Below are 19,930 nucleotides of genomic sequence, written 5' to 3' on the forward strand. Positions count from 1 at the left end.
TGTTTTCTGCTGGTTCTTAAAGACGACCACCCCCAAGAGACCAATCTGCATGCTGCGTTTGATTTTTTTTTTATTTGCTTAACGTGCATGAACCTCATGAGCTGAGCTGGCAGAGCAGAGCGACGCCCCGTCTGATCCAGTGCTCCGGGGGAACGTCGGAGTTCAGGGTCATGGCGATGACGTAGTTGGTGGAGTGGCCCGTGGTGGACAGCGTCCCGCGGCGCTCGCTCGTCTTGTAGACCGGCGCCACGTAGCACATCCTGTCTGGGACTTCCTCCCGCTTCATGGGCTTCAGCCACATCTGTCAAGGAAGAAACGGAGAAGGACGGTTGGTGTCTCCCGTCGGTCAGATTCTTTTCCAACACAGTATATTTACAGCCACTGCAGACCAGGGGAGGCCCCGGCTTCCTGGTGCGTTCTTCACCCTCCCATCTCTTCTCACCCAAACATTAACTTACTAATGGGAACTTTTGGGGCCTAAACTTATAAAACAAAAGCATCAACAACCCCCACCCCCCCAGGCTATTAAGTCGTATTACTTGTGCAGAAATAAATAACAAACTGGGTCACTCAAAAAACATTTTAACCTCCCTCCAAAAAAAAAAAAGCCAAGTTTGTCAAGTTGCAGCTGAGAAGGAGTCATATGGCTCCACAACAGGGGCCTCGGTGAACATTAGCATTTCAAAGCTCAGGCGGCTCGGCTGTGATTTTTTATTTTTTTTTATTACCCACCGCAAATAATAAACACATTTTAATTAAGTTCCACTCTTCTCAGAAACTGATTTTGTTAATAAGCTGCCCTGGAATATGTCTGAATATTAAAAAAAAGTCCGTCTGTTGCATTATTCATGGTCACTTGGATGTATTGTGGAGCGCAGAGAGCAGAGGAGGGAGAGAAAGACTGGGATCGGCCGTCAGTCTTCGCCAGTGGCACTTGTTTCCATCACTCCCGTCAGTCTGCTTTTATGCTCCGTATCCAGCTCGGTTAATTAATAAAAGGGTGGGAAGTAGAATGAGTCGGGCGTCCCGCAGGCTGAATGCAAAACAGTCCGGAGAACGAGCAGCTGAGCGTCCTGGGCAACGCTGCGCACTGCTCGCTGTGCTGAAGGAAGAAAACCTTGTCAGGGATTTACACACCAAGTCACAGTGGAATCTGCCCCATTTTCTGTAATGTGCTGTGAGCACAGAGAAGATATTTTCTGAGGCCCAGAGGGATCCAGCAGCAGAATCAATAAACCTTTTCCCCTCAAACTTTATGTAAGAATCGCTTATGCAACAAAGGAGTAGTTTTGTTGTGTTTTCTTTTTTTTTTCTCTCTCTCTCCCGGTTGCCTCCAGTGTTGCTTTGCACTCCAGGTTCTGACGCTGCTCGGGCTTAATAGTTGCCCACACTGAGGGGCTGAATGTGATCAATGTGAAATAAACCCACACACTCGTCTTTCTCTACGCGATGAGCAGCGAGTGAGCTTCAAACATCTTGTGTCTGGATGTCGAAGAGGCGATTGGGAAAATGCTGCTTCGGAGCGACTCTGAAAAGAAACGAGGGAGGTGTGCGTGTGCGTGTGTGTGTGTGTGTGTGTGTGTGTGTGTGTGTGTGTGTGTGTGTGTGTGTGTGTGTGTGTGTGTGTGTGTGTGTGTGTGTGTGTGTGTGTCCTCACCACAGGCATGGGGTCGTGTAGCACTTTGGGGTGGGACTCGGCGAGCAGTTTGGCCTTTCTGTCCCAGCGGGCCCCGTCAAGAAACAGTCCTCTGATGTACACACCTGAGACACACACAGATGAAACTTCTACATGTGGACATCTTTCATTTTTGGCAAACTACTATTATCACGTGAAAACCTGCAATCAAACATGTTCATGGACTTGATTGCTTGGGTGTTTGCCAGCACTTTAACTTCATCAGACCGGCGATATTCAAATGAAGCTCTCCGTCGGTAATCAAAGTGTCACTGAATTAATGAAATATTGTAAAATTAACCAGATATGTTGAGCTAAATTTGAAGTGCAGTTGGTCAGATGGTTAAATAATGTGAGTTCTTTGCTGTTCGGTGGTTTCCGGTTTACTAATGGAAGATTCTCTATAAAACAATGATTGTTGCCGGAAGGTTTTCTTGCGCCATATTATAGCGGTCTCAATTCACGAGTCGTCCCGATCAAGATAATATGACTAAATCTGACCGGAGCATTTTATGAATGGAGCTGAGCTGTCCTCGGTGTCCTCGCATTCATTTCATGCAGCATGTGAGCTTGTGCAATGACAGTTTTTTTGGGGGGGGGGCGATTTAGAGGCAACTGGGCCACTGGCACCCCGTCCACATCACACACGCAGACACACAAACACACTGGCGGCGCTGGTGTGGCGGCTGGGGGACCGATTGAGGGCGAGGCCGAGCCGCAGGTACGGCGAGGGGCCGATCGGGCGGTCACGCAGACGAGAGACAGCGAGGCGTCTTCACTTCTGACTCGGCTCCATGTCAGTTTTCATCCGCTTGTTTCTTCTCGCGCGCTCACAGATTACACCCTTCTTCAAAAACCTGGATTTCATCTTTCACACGCCCCTCTACGTACCGTCCGCTGGGGGTCGGCTGTACTTCCTGTCGTCCATGACCTCGAAGTCGAAGCCGAGCAGGTCGATGGGGACTTTGTGTTTCCTGGCGTAGTTCTGCTGGCTGGCTGTGAGGAAGGCCTGCGTGAAGAAGAAGCCCGAGATCCAGAAGACGGCCGGCGCGCCCTTATCGCACCAGTCCTGAGGAGACGAAAGTGTGACATTTAGAAAGGAAACACAAAGAAGCTGTCTGATGACAACAGATTTGTTGACCTGTTTGTATTGTGGATGAGGAAAAAAACCAAAAGCCCGTGGGAGGAAAACAGCGGCGCAGTCAGCAGACAACAGGGATTTATAGTCGAGCACGTTGATGGTGAGTTCATCGCTTCTCCCCGGCGGGTTGGGGACTGACTGCAGCACGAGGTAACCCACCAGCTCCAGGCTCACTTCAGGTCTGCTGCGTGAGGTCAGTAATACTTTTCCACTCCCGTCGATTAGATTTTTGGGGCGTTAACGGCTAACCATTTTCAAATAAATCCCCAAAACTCCCAAAAAAGTTTCCCATACAAAGCGGATGAGAGCGGCACCTCATGGAGGCGATCAACGGAGGTCAGCGTCTGTTGCCATGGAGACGCTCCCCGCTCAGTGTTTCACACTGTGATGTAGCAACGATTAGCATCTATACGAACTCACGGCTATCTTGCAACCAGTGCTAACTCGGTTACATAAACAAATGTGGCGTTGGCGAAGATCTGCGCTCTGACGAGTGGAGCTCTAGTTGCTACTTTATTGAGACGTTTTCACCATTAATGGAAATTAACTGATTGTTTTTCACTATTAGTGGCACTTTATTCATACTTATTCACTATCACTACAATGGAGGAATTTTGTTATAATGTCTAATTAATTTAGTTCACAAAATTATGAGGTTAGAAGAAAAAAATGGCAGAGCAACAGGCTAAAGAAACAAAGAGTGGACCAACTACAAGACACCGATACGTCAATCCGTGATTCTTTCTGTCCATCCCGGGGAGAACGCCACAAACACACAAGCAGCCTTGCTGAGCACAAACACCCCAGCAAGCAAAACAAACTTTTCACCTGTCCTTGCACCGTTCTCTTTAATATTGCACCAATAAGGCGCTTCACCTCTGCACAGCCGACGGAGGAGAAGAAACCTTTTCTTCAACCGTCTTTCAACGGGACACATGTTGTTTCCTACACTGTCCAAACATTCCAGCAGAAGAATTCTAAGAGAAAGTGTGCTGTCTCTGAAGGAACCCGTGACTCTCCCGCTTTCCCCCCTGTGGGAAGTCATGGGTGGACAAAACGCGCACACACATACACACAGCATTCTTTTTCACTCCACTGCGTCCTGATGAAGAGGAGGGAAGGCATCTGCTGAACTTTGGGATGAAGCGGTTCAGCCTGCAGACTCACATGTCAGCCGGTCATGCGGACGCCTGGACTTCCTGTACAAAGCACAATGGAGCCGACCTCCCACTCTCACTGCCGCAGTCCCGCCAAGGAGGCTTGTGTAACTCGTGTGACGCAGCTTCAGGCCACGATTTGTAATATTTACACTGCTCTCAGCTAAAGTAGAGATTAAAACACGAGGGATTATTTGATAAATAAAAATCTCTCTTTCTTGTGTGATTTTTTGTCACCTTTTTGAGGCTTTACTCTTTCTGATTTCCTTTTTTTTTTTTTAAATAGAGGATTTTAAGGAAGTAGCATGAGGATTCTGTGCATTCAGAAACAACCGGAAGGTCCCTGGTTTGAAGCCGCTGGGTGGGTGAAGTCTGCATGTTCTTCCTGTGCCACGCATCCCTGTGATGCACTGGTGACCTGATCACCGGCCTCGGTGACTCTGTGTTTCTGTGACGTTTGTCTGGATGAGGAAAAGGCGGCACCTGTAAGAAGCCGAGTCTCTCCAGGAAGTCGTTGACGTAGCTTCCCAGCGGTTTGAGGCTGGGGTAGGACTTCTTCATCCACATGGCCGGGATGCGGCCGGTCAGGATGCTGCTGACCACCTCCTCCAGCTCTGCGGACATTACCACCAGACCCTGCGGAGGAAGAGCAGCGCCACGTCAAGTACACGTCAAGTACACGTCAGCATTTTCACAACTTCCAGTGTTGCTCCGGTCACGTTCTGACAAGAAACTCTGAAGAAACACTGTGACAGATGTTGGGATTTATGGTTGGTAATTAGCATTAATAATTACTGTAAGTAATGGATTACTGAAAGTAATTGATTACTGAAAGTAATTTGGGAAAAATTGGAATTACTAATGAAGTAAACGGTTAGTTACTCATCAGCAACTCCGAGAGTTATTGAGTAATTACTCAAAAGTTAATAAATTATCAAAATAATTTATTAATGAAGAATTATTATAATTCGAATAAATAATATTCGAATATAATATATATATATATTCAATATATTCAATATATAATATATATATTTATTTAATATATAATTTGAATAAATTGGTTATTTATCAAATAATAATGAATCGGGGCACCACCAGCTAAGCTGGAAATAGCTAATACCAAATTTCAGTCTCGTTTGTCAAAAGGTTATTTAAGTTAGTTAATATTTCTGTGTAAATATAACAATCTTAAATAACAAGGAAGGTGTGAGATTTGAGCACAGACTGTTACAAACTAGTGAATTGTCAACAATAAATACACAATGATTACCAAGAATCGATCAATTCAGTTAAAATGCGTTTATTAACAAAAAGGCAATTATTCATAATCTCCCTGGAGTTGTCGTCTAACCTTGGGATGGAAACATTATTAAGCCAAGAATCCGCATCTCCTTTTGCTTTTGACTTATATAGTTGCTGGTAATACTTTGAAAAGCATTCATTTAGGGCTTTAGGTTGAGTAAGATTATCCCCAGTTGATGATGTAATTCTATGAATTGCGCGGCTGCTTTGTTGACCTCGACGTTGACGAGCTAACAATGTATGTGGTTTGTCTCCAAGTTCAAAATAGCATAGCCGGAGCCGGGACATTTGATCGCTGACCTGCTTAGTTAAGATAGTATTATATTCATATTTCAAATTAACGATTTCCTGTAATTTTTGTTTATTACCATGTTGTCTGTAGGTTATTTCTAGTTGCGTTAACTTCCCATCAATTTCCTTCAGTCGGAAATTTCTTTGTCTTTTCTGTGCAGCTTCATATGAGATAACATGCCCTCTCATGACCACTTTAAATGTTTCCCATAAAATTGAATCAGATGTGTCTGCTGTATCAATAGTTAGCATAAAATCCTCAATTTTTCTTGAAATTTTTTTACAAAAATCCGTATCATTAATTAATGAGGGTCTCAGCCTCCATTTAAATTCCAGATTTGGCAGATTAAAATCAAATGTAACACTGGTAGGGGCATGATCTGAGATCACAATGTTATGATTATTTGGTATCTATCACACTGGGTAATAACTTAGAGTCTAACAAAAGAAAGTCAATTCGTGAGTAAGAATTATGTAATTTAGAAAAAAAAAGAATACTCTCTATCCGTTGGGTGTTGTACCGTATTTTCTGCCCTATAAGGCGCACCTACATTGATTGACATAATTTTCAACTTCATTCATATATAAGGCGCACCTCCCTATAAGGCGCATGGAATAGACCAGTGGTCAGCAACATTTATAGCTCAAAGCCATTAGGTTACATTTTCCACTGATTCTAACACCCAGAGAGGTGCACATGCTTTATTTTAATAGCCTACCTGCAGCCTATGCCAGGACGACACTACACACAAAACCTTCTTCACTACTGGTTGACAACTTACAACTACCGGTAATAATAATAATAATAATAAACTAAACTACATGAACTAAGCAACAAAAACACAACACAACACAATTATTACCGACACCACAAACCAAATATAACCCCCAATAATTGTATTTAAAACACCACAAACAGCTGCAATGAATTATGGGAGTTTCTATCGGCTGCACTGAGGAGCTCAGGTTGAATTTGTCGCTGCAAGGCATGATGTCCCATCATGCCTTGCAGCGACAAATGTTTTGTGTTGTTGGAGGTTATTGTGGCTCGTTGTTGGGCTTGGTGTTGTGTTGATTGTGTTTATGCTGTGTTTTTGTTCCCCAGTTTAGGGAGTAATTATTTCATCTAGTTTATTTTGGTTTGTTAGAATGTTGGTGTGCAACCATGAGTGATTAAGGTGTTGTGTGGAGTGTCGTCCGCTCTGAAGATCCGTTTGCGAAGTTAGAGTTGTCAAAATAAAAGCTTCTGGTTGTTCAGCTGTCAAATAGCAGTCTTGAGTAGAACAATCGTCCATATATAAGGCGCACCAGGCTATAAGGCGCACTGGCAGCTTTTGAGAAAATTTGAGGTATTTAGGTGCGCCTTATAGGGCGGAAAATACGGTAATCGCCAAATATCTACTAAATTGGTTGAGGAAATGAGACTATTCAAAGTTACTGAAGAGTTTGTGGGACCCGTCTATCTTTGTGAGGATCGGTCTAAATGCCAGTCTAAAACCACATTATAATCTCCTGCAATAATCAAGTTAGTAGTTGAAAGATCTGGTATTTTATCAAAAGTTTTACGAAAAAAACCAGCATCATCAACGTTAGGGCCATAAATATTAACCAAGGTAACATGCATAGAGTACAACTGTCCAATCACAATAAGAAATCTGCCATTAATGTCACTAATAGTGTTTATATGATGAAAGGGAATATTCTTTTTAATCATAATGGCAACCCCACGTTGCTTGAGAAGGTTGATTGAAATATATACCCTGCCCAGCTACACTTTAATCTAGCTTGTTCAGATGGTCTAATATGTGTTTCTTGTAGAAATGCTACATGAGAAGATAAAGATTTTAAATGAGTGAAAACCTTAGCCCTTTTAATATGATGACCCAAGCCTCTTACATTCCAACTCACCATAGTGACCCCCTTGTTCTTACTCGTGACTATGGACAAAGTTAAACATAATAAGAATCATTCTCTGAAGAGGTCCAGTGGACAAAAAAACCCCATACAAAACATAGAAACTGAAACAAAAAGCTTTACTGAACATGTACAAACACCCTCCCTCCCATCCTTCCCACTTTCCCAAACAAAGTAGGAAAAAAACCCACCTATCATACTGTTAAAGGGGGATTTCTAACAGTACTTAGCTCCCCTATACAAAGCTAAGCTGTCAAAACACTGCCCAGCCCCTCTCCAATATAGCAAAAATTCAAAAACACCAATTAGTTACTGCCATAGAAGATGACAAAGACAATATATACATGTAGGAAATAGCTACCTGAGAAATCACACTAATTGTCCATAACAGTCTTTAAGTGTCGTGGGAGAACTCTTGAATCCAGTATCAGTCTTTTGATGTACCTTCTCGAGGGGCCACAGTGTCCGTGAAAGATCTCGCTTCCTCCGAGGAGCCCTGTCTGAATGTTGCTTATAAACGTGTCGGGCTTTCTCTTCAGTGTAATAAATGACCGCATTATTATTAGTCTCACGCTGTCTAATCAAAGTCTATTTGATGACAGAAACGACTCTGAAATGTCAAAAAATGTATCTGGAATTTGCCTCTTTGAATAAAATACATCAAGACCAACTCTTGTGCAGCTTTTGTATTTCTGCTTGAGTGTATGTGGAGTGACGAGTGAACATTTATTAAGTTTTAGTGATCTTATAAGTTTAGATATTTACTGTGTGAATGTTGCACCGACTTCAAAACACTATCCTTGATTAAAACACTGAACTGCTCTGTATAGATGTTGAGTGTCTTCACCCTTGGTGTGTCCATGGGTCGTATGTTCGACCCCCCCGGTTTGCACTTTGCCGTGCATTCACAATCCCTGCGTTCAGTTACTTGAACTAAAGGACAATGTGTGTTATATTAGTGCATGTGGAGCGTTGTGCTGAGCTCCGGCACTATCTGATTTGTGAGGATGTATTACCGGCATTGTGCCCCTGCAATCGTTCACGGGAGACGCACCTCTACAAAGGAATTATTGCTTTCACTGCACAGAAATGTAAAATCAATGGTGATTCATTATTTTGCCACAGTGTTTATCTGAAACAAACAAATTTAGTGTAATTACAGTGAATTCACTCTGTGGAGGGAGTCGAGGCTGAGTTTAAAGGCCTGATGCGTCTCCTTTCCTGCCTGTCACTTCTACGTAGGCGTGTACCTTTATGGCCTTCTGAATGTTGATGCAGGAATGTCGGATGGTGCGCAGCAGGTTGTTGAAGCGGCCCATCTCCTGCACCAGCACCGTGTTCATGCTCTGGTTGTAGCTGGTGGGGAAGCGCCTCATCACCGCCTCCAAGTCGAAGTCTCCAGGCAGCTTGCTCAGGATGTCAGCTGCCACATCAAACACCATGTCGTCTGAGGATTTGGCATCTCCGCCTGAAGAGTGGGACTGATCAGAGACACAGAGCGACAGAGGGCTGATGCGAAGGCGAGGCAGGATGTGTGGCTCGCATCAGATTGACACTTCATCGGAAAATTATCATTTGCTATCTTTGACTCTGAGTCAAATTATCCATTCCCTTTAAGAGGACTCTCTCTCTCGCTGCTGCTATTTTGATCCTGAAAAGACCCTGATGTTTAAGTGGCTTTCAAATATGCCTCGGCTTTGCTTATTTTTGATCATCTTTGTCCAAAGGACGCTGCATAATTGCACCTTTCCTTTCTTGCTGTGCGGGCGTTCTCTCTTGATAGCCTATAGCTCCTCGTATCTCTGGCCACGGAGGAATACTGGCAAGTACAATCTGAGGGTTTCATCACAAGCCGTGAGATGAAAGGCTGCACGTCATTTCCCCTCGCTTCTCCCACTTGGTAATTTGACACGCTCTTATCAACTATTTTAACGATCGTTCATGCTGATAATTATTCACTCTAATCTGCCAATTCTTTGCTTTCCTCACACGCCAACCTGCTCCGTTTACCTATATGACGCTCGGTCGCTGGCGAGCCGTAATGGATAATCATCGACTAATGACGGTGGGGTTACAGTAGGAGAATGATAAATAGCTGCTCGGTTCCATTTAAAGTGTCTCCCTGTTTATTGGTCATTGAGACTGATGAGAGCGTATTAGATGCTAATGGAGTCCACACATGACTGAAGCCATTATTAATCTTGCTGAATGGAAGTTAGATGAATAAATGCCAGACTCCATGGAGCGCTAATTCCAACTTGAGTGACAATGCATTTGGTTCCTAACATGTACACACACACAGACACACACAGAGCTGCCGTGCACTTGTTTATCAGCCAACTACGTTTCCAAAGGAATTCAGTCAATTTTGATCTTGAAACAGAACAAAACGTATTTGATGAGAGAAGAAACGCCACTCGGCTGCTTCTGAAAATAAATAAAGGCAAACGCGGATAAATAAACACCACGCGGCGCATCGTCAACGTGAGTCTTGTTGTGGAATCCCACAGATTTGATTTGCAGCTGGGAAGTGGTGGGATATAATCCTCAATAAAGTAAACGAGCCTAACTCCTCTGAGCTGAGATGAAATGATGTGGGATCATACAGCTCAAAGCTACTGTGACTCACAGGGTGCCTCTGCAGCGCCAGAGGAAGGCAACCTAATAAGAGGGTTTCTTCTTTTCTTTTTTTAATCTTTGAGAAGTCTCTCTGCAAACAACTGAAATATTCATTGAAACTTTTCTTTTTAATTATTGTTGCATCATCTATTTTAATGAAGCGCAATGAAATATTGAGAGCTGGAAGGGATAACGCTTGTGCGTCTCCGTGGCTCTGGGAGAAATTATTTCAGTGTCGGGGTAGATGTGTTTTCATGCATTTGATCCGGTCTATTTATTTTGAGTGTATTTACGTGTTGTGGGTTGGCTGAGCGCGATGCGTGTCGCCGTGGCTTGAAACTCTACCAACTGAAGGAGGCGCAATCAGACACGTGATCTTGGCCAAGAGGGGACGCAAGTTCTACTGTGACAGTTCTATGGCAACAAAAGTTGATAACAAATCTGTTTATGGTTTCAAATGTGTGTGTTTGGGTTACTGTAACAAACAATAATGCAATAATGGCCAAAACTGTAATAATATCATCCACTCTGAATATAATAAATTCAATAAAATAGTAAACAATATTTTGCAACCATGACTGAGAGTGTTGCATGGTAGTATCTTCAGTGAATGAACATGACGATTGTCTCATTCATTATACTATGTGTATTTTGATGTGCATTAGGTGTGAGTAGTGAGTTGCTATAGTATCCTACTAAAACATAACTATTTGGCAGCTTATGTTTATTTAGTCATTTGTTTATTATTGAATCTGCTCTCGTTGGTGCTGGCTGTTTAGGTAAAGCTACAGAATGACACGTGGACATTAATGTAGCGACATAATGGCTGTAGACATTTCATTATCTTATATTTAAAAGCCCTGAATTGTCAGATATTACATACGTACCTTGAAAGTGTATTTACCTGTGTGAGCAAGATGCTGTCGAACAGCAGCTGTGTTTCAGTCTGATCCTTGGTGATATCTGCGTTGGCGTTCATGCCGAAAACCTCCGGCGAGGGGTTGAGAGGCAGCGACTTGGTGTATTCAATGTAGCTGTTGTACTGCGACAGGGAATGCAGGAAACAGAGGGAGAGGAACAGGGTGAAGAAGGAGAACTATTTTTTGAAGCAACATCGGGAAACATCTTGTGTAATAACACTCATTGAAAAACAAGTCGGCTTCTTAGATTGCTGACATTTATTTTAATGACTATGTAAATGTGACTTCATGAATAAAAGATGTGGTTGGAGGGGGGGCGCCGTGCCGCAGAACAAAATGCCAAATAGGGTGCCGTGCGCCATAGATTGCGCTCGTGTTAACAAATGCATCAACCCTCACTGACGGTGGGTGCCTGCTGTGCCTTGTTACACACATTTTATTGCCTAATGACTTCTTAAAGGTAGCTCAAGAACAGTGCGTTCTGTTCTGTGCATAGTTTGGATCGTTGAAGTTTAACTTCCATTGACTTTTGCTGCCAGCAACTCTGTGTGGACGATGGACTGATGGTCATGGAACAGTTTCCACTCCATAGAAAATGTACTTTCTCTATTTGTATGCGAATTACATACATCGCACAGCTCTTAAAACAGTTTTTAGTACATGTGGTTGTTTCAAATTTAGCCACATACTGTGACAGCGTTGTTCACAACAGTGATAATAACTCATTTTACGAATCTAAATCTAATAACGTGGCTCATTCAACATGTGTTGTTCCCTGAAAAAACCCACTATTGCTAATTCACAGTTTCAATGTGGTGAAAGCAAAGAATCCTCCATGAACTTGACTGAAATTATGTAAATTATGTGACAATCACGTGAGCCAAAAGATCCAGTTTTTGAAATGGCAACAATTACAAAAATAACATTTATATTAAGAAAACTAGAAAGAAACATGGAGAAATACCAGCATTTCACGGATGATGTCATTTTAAGCCTTTGTAATGACTTTACACATTTAATGTAGCATTGTTTGTTTATTTGCAATCTACTTTGTAAATCTAAATGAATCTAAAAGCTAAATGTAGCCAGGCCAAAATCCTATTAATGCATATTAGGATTTATGCTGGTAGTGACTTTTAGGGAGTTCTTCTGCACATGCTCAGTAGGACAATAACAACAACATCTGCATCCAGAGCATCATGACTCCCAGTCTATGTTCTCCCGGCACAGTAGTTTTATATTTCACAGTCAACGTAATAACAATCCAAATTCTTCCTCTGTCCATACGTGTACTCCCATCATTAATGTTTCTAGCATATTGTTCTCTGCATGCATGTGTGCGTGCGTGGTTTCACTACAAAAACAAGCACCACTAGTGGAGCGACATGCTAACTGCAATGTTTTCAGCGTTTGTTATTTCTGTGTAAGCTGGTATTGTTTTCAAAACGTTGGCATGTAAAAGCAAAACGCTTCTGAAACAAAAATGCAAAAACTTGACACGTCTTCTAAACAGGGCCTAATTGTTTTCTTACATCGCCCTCTGCCGGTGCGAAGTACAGCCCACTGGGGTCAAACGTATAGCCGGGGTCCTCAATGATCTTGGAGGTGTAAAAGATGGACAAGATGCTGCGTAGAGTTCGTCTGTCCCAGTCGTCAGTCACTCGCCCTCCGTAGTTGCACTCCCCTGTCATATAGCGCAGGGCGTCAAACGGCACGTCCTGCAGGAAACGAGAAAACATGACTTCTATAAGGCAACCTCATTTACAGATCAAAGAACAATGTGGGTGATTCATTCATATATAAAATAGTTTTAATTTCTGCAGAGCAAAACTTTGTTGAAAACAGAAACTTTCGCTGTGATTGAGTTGAAAATTTGGACTGTAGCAGAGTGAGGTTATGACCACTGTGGCATTTGCTGGAGGAGGATTTCACATCCACATTCACTCAGCAACACTTGGTTACAAGCTGAAAATGTCACTGTGTTCAAAAAAGATCTCAGTGGTTTATTTCTGCCACTTTCTCTCGGCTGCGGCGAAGAAACTGGGAACGGTGGCTTGTTGAGTGCTATCTGTTTATGGAAAAATGTCAAGTGGGTTTTGAATATGACATATGAAAGAGAAGTATGAGCCAAGCAGAAGCCTCTTGTAGCAGCCAGAATTTCTATTATGGGCTTAGATGCTTAGATACATAGAGGTGAATTATGTCTGTGAATATGCATGTAAGGGTTTTATGAGATAAAGTAAGTTCCTGAAGAGCACGTGTGACACAATATGGCTGTGTTGGTGTTTTCACCTGGCCCCCAAAACTCCACTTTGTTAAACATTTCAGTGTATCTGACTCGTTGCATTCTAGAATTCCTCTCAGTAAGATTGGTAATCACATAAATTCACTCACTGAGAGCAAGAAGTACCTGGTATTGTTCTAGGAACATGTGCAGCTGCTGAACGGAGATGCGGAGGTCAGTCTCATTGAACTCATAAGGAATGTTCCAACCTAATGGTCCAAACTTTCTCCTCTCCTGGGTCAGGGCGTGGAAGAAGCACAGGCCATACAGGAGTTTCTTGAACACAGCCTGGGTGAGGCGTAAGCACAGATGAAAGGCATGGGAGATCAACAGCGGTGGTGTTGTATTGTTAAAGCAAACACTGCAACGCTCCTGCAGGTGCAGGAATGAACAGTATGCGCCATGAACCGGCGAGGCATGAAAACACGCAGAGGCACTGACCGGCTTACTGCAGCTGCCAAAAAACTCCGGGTCGGAGATGGGGTCCATCTGGAAGGAGCGTGCGATGTTGGAGCGGAGGCCCTTGGGAGCCTCGTTGGTCATCTTCACGCCATTCTGGAGCACCGCCACGGGGAAGGTGGGGGACGGGTAGCTGGTCAGCCACAGTCTGAAGTCTGGGTGGGTGGTGTCTGGGTTCAGGCCCTGCTCACGGTCACAACAAGGAGGAAGACATGTGCAGAATCTGGGTGAAGAAAGAGTGTCTGTGGTTTTGTTTGTGAGATCTGCATAACGGAGTTTACTTATATAGCAGTTCGCTCATAAATGCATGGCCAGTACACATGCATTTCGGAGTTAGGACATGGTACATAATGTGTGCCGTGTGTGTGTGTGTGTTCTGACCTCACAAACTCTTTCCAGCGTTGACATCCATGAAGTGGCCAAGTGGCAATTCTGCAAAACCACCCAGGTGCCCTCTTTAATACCTGTCTTAATCAAACGTATTGCAATAGGACCCTGGCCTTGACCCAGAGAAAGAGATGTCAGCTTGTTACCGGAGAAACCCTGAGGGATGAAAGACACCAACACACACGTACACACAAATACACACTCAATTATGTGCCTCGCTTTCTGCTCTGGATAGAGCCAGCATTTTTTTTTTTTTTGTCCACTTCAGGCATCAGTGTGAGCCTGGGAAATTTAGAGGATTCAATTTTTTTCTCTCATTCCGACTTTGTCCACACAGCAGGATTCCAATCCGCCAAATTTTCCAGATGTCTGTGTACCTTTTCATCTCCAAACTTGAGCAGAGCTGCCATGGGGTCAGAGCCAGGCGAGAGGATGAAGATGAGCGGCGCACTGCAGTGGCTGTCAACAAAGGCCTTACTGAGGTTGAAGGGCGGCGCTTCGATGAAAGGCTGACCCAAACTGCCTGAAACAAACTCCTGCACCATGGGAATAATCTGAGGGGACGACATTTTGGAGTGTGTTCAGTAGTGTGAAAATATATTCATGAATCGATGTGAGTGCCCACTCTGACTGACCTTGTCTGGTCGGAGGCAGCGAATCACTAGCATCTTCTGGAACTGGCTCAGTTTCTCCTGCCACACATCGGGGAACCGAGTCTGATGGGGGTTCTGCAAATAAATCAAGTGACATTCAGCTCTGACTGTGTGAGCCACCGAGGATTTTAGCACATCCGGTACATGTTCGCCACACAAGCTTCGAGTGAACTCCAAAGTTCAGACTATGTTCTGACTTATAAAGCAGGTTTTGTGGATTAGGCTTTCAATAGTGAGCCTGTTGAGACCATGGATGGTATCTGGATGGATAGTACTCGGAGTACAGCTTTGGGGTCTGATTGAGTAGAGGAAGGATGCTACTTTGTCTCCCTTGTTTGAAGCTCTGCTAGCCAGAGGCAAAGAGGACTCGATCGCAACTGGTCAGGAGTTAGGGGCAAATACAAAATGTCAGAGAAAGACATCCCCAGATCAGCATTTTTTTTTTTTACAGGAACCCTCCAGCTGCTACCATGCGAGGAGATAAAACCATTTATAACAAATTGAGCAAAATCTGCTAGAGCACAGAACACTGCAGGAAACTCATATAAGGTTTCATCAAACTTATTCAGATTGCAGTAATTGTTTGGATTTGTAATAATAATATAGACATTTTTTTTTCCACAAATATGTTTATTGAAAATGTTCAGTTTAAGAACAAAACATATGAAACACACACACACACAAATACAACAAAATGAAATAAAATCCCTCCCCCCACCCTAAAACCTACCCTTCACTCAATTACAACAAAATTATTTTCTACAAATCAAAGTCTTTTACAAGGCGTAGAAAGGGCAACCAAATGTCTTTAAAGTCCTCCAGTTTGCCTTTGGCAATATATGTCAGTTTCTCCAAGGCCAAGTTACTGGACATCATTTTAATCCACTGTTTCACTCCAGGTCTTTCTGTGTCCTTCCATTTCAAAGCAATAACATATTTTGTCTGCACCAAACAAAAATTGATAAGTTTCTTGTTTTTTGTATTACATTTAAAGCTCTTTGGAAAAATGTGCAATATACAGAGTTTACATCTAAGGGCATTTTACATTCAATTAAATCAGAAATGAGCGCACAGATTTGCTTCCAAAAGATTTGTAGTTCCTCACACTGCCACATACAATGATAAAGTGTCCCCTTTTCTTTACCACATTTGACACAATCATCAGGTGTACTAGGGTTGAAATGATGGAGTTTCACTGGCGTGATGTAGGTTCTAAACAACCACTTGTACTGCACTAATCGGAATCTTGTGTTGATAGTTTGTTTTTGTGTGAGTAGACAAGAGTTATTCCATTCCTCAACTGAAATGTCTGTTTCCATATCGGATCTCCAGGCTTGTAAATATGAAAGACTACTTTCTTTTGAGGCTGTACTTAAAATATTATACAATTTGGAAAGTAAGCCCCGACTGTGATGATGGTTAACAGCCATATTCTCTATAGTGGACAGTGGGGGCTGCACAGTCGACTTCTGGCCATCTGGACCTCACCCGGTTAATATCCTTTTCCAGCAAATGCGTTTCTTGTAAAAAGCATATTGTGGTCTTCATCTGCTTTATTCTGCCCAATACTTGCTTAAGCTTAACAATTGTATTTAGGCCGCGTACATTCCAAGTGAACACATTTATAGTAGAGCTACCTGACATAATAAAATTTACTTTTTATTGGATTATGCCAAAAGAAAGTGGCTGTACCCTATTCAATTTCACATCTGAGTTTTGTAGAAACCTTAAATACAAACAACCTTGAGTGAAGCTCCCAAAATAAAACCCCGCACATTTCCCCAAACGAAATGTGACTGTGAACCCCTCTAGACTAAGGACTTGGGTTAAACTAGACATTTCAACCACGATGTGGATAACGTACAACTACGTAAACATAAGGCCACAAATGTGTTCGCATTAACAGTAGTCTCCGTTGAGAAAACCAGCACAAACCAGCAAGAAAACCAGTGGCCTATACCGGCCCCCAACAGGAGAACTTTGACCAAACAAAATAAATAAATAAATAATAATAATAATAATAATAAAGATAAATAAATGTTAAAATTAAATAAATAAAATAAAAATAAAAAAGTAGAATAAATTACAAAAAATAATTAAAAAAAAAAAAAAAAATAGAATATTACAATAACCTATAATGCCCCTGAATGTAGTGAAATAAAATATATATCGGAAAATATGTATAGTCAAGCCCATCACTTACTTATAGGAACATTGTATATATTTCGGCTCTTGCCTCACAGTGACAGTCGGCGTCTCACAGAGAGAAAACTAACGCAGTTTCTGAACTCAGTCGTCATCGTTGTCAGCAGCTGGTTGTGGTTTCATTTTCTTAATGTAATCTTCAGCCTCTCCGTCCGACTTGAAGATGATGCGCCTTTCGTTGTGTGTGATAATCAGCTGGGCTGGGTATTGCATCCCGTAGCGGATATTCAGAGCGCGCAGCTTGGCTTTTACTCCATCGAAGCGCCGCTGCTGACGGCGGGTCTCCGGCGACAAGTCAGGGAACAGGCTGAGCCGATGGTTCTCGTAGAAAATCTCCTTCATTTTTCTGGCAGCGGTCATGGCGGTCTCTCGATCCCGGTAGTTCAGGAACTTCATGATCACTACCCTTGGCGTTGTAGCTTTAGGGTTGTGCGCTCCAATCCTGTGCGCTCTCTCGATGATGGGGGGCGAAGTAAAACAACCACCAAGCGCGTCTGTGAGCCATTTCTCCAGAAATCCACACACGTCTTTACCTTCAGATTTTTTGGGTAATCCCACCAAACGGAGGTTTGAGCGTCTGTTTCCATCTTCATAACTTGTAATCTTGCTGGATAAATCGGTAACAGTTTGCTCAAGTTGTTGAATTTTACCTTGGAGAGAGGTTACATCATCTTCGGCTTGTGATATTCGCTCTTCCGCCTCATCGAGTCTCCGTGAATGTGCCTGCACATCCCCTTTCACACTTCTGATAGCTTCCAGTGTATCAGCTGAGTGTTTCTCCATGTCGGCTCGTAATGAGCGAATAGCGTTGAGGATTTCGCTGTTAGTAGTTGTCTCTGGATCAGCGTCCTCGTGGTGCGGCGGCAACATAGCCTTATTAGTATTAGCTGTAGCAACCCTAGCGCCGTTGTTCGATCTAGTTGTTTTTGTGTTTTGCTGGCCTGGTGTGGCATTTTTAGGTGGTGGCATGACGAACAAAAAAATATCAAAGACGAGAAGGCGTCAAAATAATAGTTGGTCAAAAGTTGAGGATAGATTTGAAGGATTTAGTTGCGAGCCACTCACACTGCGACCTCTACCAAGCAGCCATAACCCGGAAGTCATAATATAGACATTTTAAGCACATGCGAACACTCTGCAGCACAAAGTTTAAATGTGAAGGTTAATATGTCACTACTTTCTGGCCCACTCAAGATGAAATTGAGCCGTTTGTGGCTCCTGAACTAAAATGTATTGCCCCCCCCCCCCCCCCCCCAAATCTACAGCAATTCATCAAAATGTATTTATCATTCCCTGAACTGACAAACACCTACAATTGAACAGTTTCAGTCATAAAAAAGAAATAAAATATTTCTTGAGGTTAGTGGTAGAAGTTACGAGTGGTGAAACAGGAAACAAAGCTCACCAGAGTCTTAGGTGAGAACAAAATGTGTGATTAATCTTTGGAACAAGACAGGACGTGAGCGATGGGAGCAGGAACTTTTGGAAGTATCTGCCCCGGGCTGTTTGTGGAGGGACTTCTGGCTATGTGTGTTGGCAGGTGCTCTGAGACGGATACACCTATTTAGGGTCTCCCGGGGATTCTCTGTGTGAACACGGGCGCGTTAGCGTGTGGGAGTCTGAGTGCTTGTGTGCTTGATTGAACAGCTGTTCTTCCATCTAGATTGAATAAATGCGAATTCTACAACTGGAACAAACGAGATTTAATTAGGAGTGTTGTGGATGATTCCGTTGATTATAAATCAAAGACAGTGCACGCGCGCCTTCAGGCACTTGTGCGACAGCACGGAGACGGGCATGCGAGCCGCACACATTGATTAAACAGCTGTTCTTGCATCTAAATTGCGTAAATGTGACTAGCACAACAGGAAATGAATGGATTTAATTAGATAAAACTTCAATTTCAGATTCTTTGGAATTCATAAAAGCAGATAGTGCCCATGTGCATCAACTGTACTTGACATGCAAATTATTTTCTTGTGTCTCGCCTCCGCATCTCATTTGTCTGTACCACATATAAACGGAGAATTCTCAGCTATTTCACATAAAATATAATACGTTAAAACCTACTTTTGGAATTACCGGATCAGGGAACGGTCAAAAATGATATAAAAATCGGGGGGAAAAGTGCTTTGACGTTGATGTAATCCACATCCAACCCTCTATTATGAATATTTTCCAGGTTTTTCATGCCTCAACATACTGTCTGAGCACAACATAAAAGCAAATTTGGTAGTGATGGTGGTCTGCTCAGGGTACATTTACTGTGGCCTTTATTAGTTTACATGTCAAGTTTAGATGTATTGTTAGACACACAGAGTTGTTTTCTCCATGCCAGTCAAAAAGTTGTATTTTCAATGATCTAATGTCTGAGTCTTCAAAAACCTCTAAGCAATGAGGTGTCAGACAATTGTTCAAAGTCATACAGCTCTTCCCCAAAAGACTTTGCGATACGTCTTTACACTTATGTTGAGATATTTTGTGATTATTGACCGGAGTTTCAAATGGTGATTGTTTAAATGAAAGAAACCGTTGTCATCAAAGACATGGGTGTCAGTCTCCATCATGTGCTTTCAGGTGTTTCAATGTATCAGTTTCCAGAGAATATAGCTTTTTTTTTCTTCCCCTAGCTTTGTTTCTTCAAACAAACAAAACAAGGCAATACCCAAAGCGGAGGCCCCTAGTACCCCGAGCTGTCAGCGTGATGAAACTCACCGGGTTGTCGTAAACCTGCTTCCACTCATTTCTGAGTTGAGTCATGCCTTGGCGAAGCCCTTGGAAACTTTCTAACTCATCCAAGCGGCAGATCTCGTCCCAAGACTTTTTAGGGAGCCAGATGCAGGGATTGAGGTGACGGTTATCCAGGCCCACGCCACCTGTTAGAAGGAAGCGCCACTCCCCCTCGTCCACCTAAAACAAA

General features: G+C 42.9%; 1 protein-coding gene across 1 annotated transcript in view; it reads right to left on the minus strand.

The window, feature by feature from the left end:
• Positions 1–94: 94 nt before the first annotated feature.
• dnah7 (dynein, axonemal, heavy chain 7) overlaps positions 95–19,930 on the minus strand; it is a gene marked incomplete at both ends in the record, with an annotated part of 77,516 nt that continues 57,680 nt past the window's right edge. Inside the window, 13 exons of the mRNA XM_080498135.1 lie at positions 95–301; positions 1,658–1,761; positions 2,567–2,744; positions 4,457–4,609; positions 8,734–8,964; positions 11,007–11,144; positions 12,555–12,740; positions 13,433–13,594; positions 13,748–13,948; positions 14,147–14,308; positions 14,530–14,706; positions 14,788–14,880; positions 19,726–19,920. Coding sequence (XP_080354261.1) covers positions 95–301; positions 1,658–1,761; positions 2,567–2,744; positions 4,457–4,609; positions 8,734–8,964; positions 11,007–11,144; positions 12,555–12,740; positions 13,433–13,594; positions 13,748–13,948; positions 14,147–14,308; positions 14,530–14,706; positions 14,788–14,880; positions 19,726–19,920 — 2,187 coding nt within the window. The remainder of the gene's footprint in view (positions 302–1,657; positions 1,762–2,566; positions 2,745–4,456; positions 4,610–8,733; positions 8,965–11,006; positions 11,145–12,554; positions 12,741–13,432; positions 13,595–13,747; positions 13,949–14,146; positions 14,309–14,529; positions 14,707–14,787; positions 14,881–19,725; positions 19,921–19,930) is intronic.

Source organism: Blennius ocellaris (genome assembly GCF_963422515.1).
Source record: "Blennius ocellaris genome assembly, chromosome: 6".
Lineage (NCBI taxonomy): Eukaryota > Metazoa > Chordata > Actinopteri > Blenniiformes > Blenniidae > Blennius > Blennius ocellaris.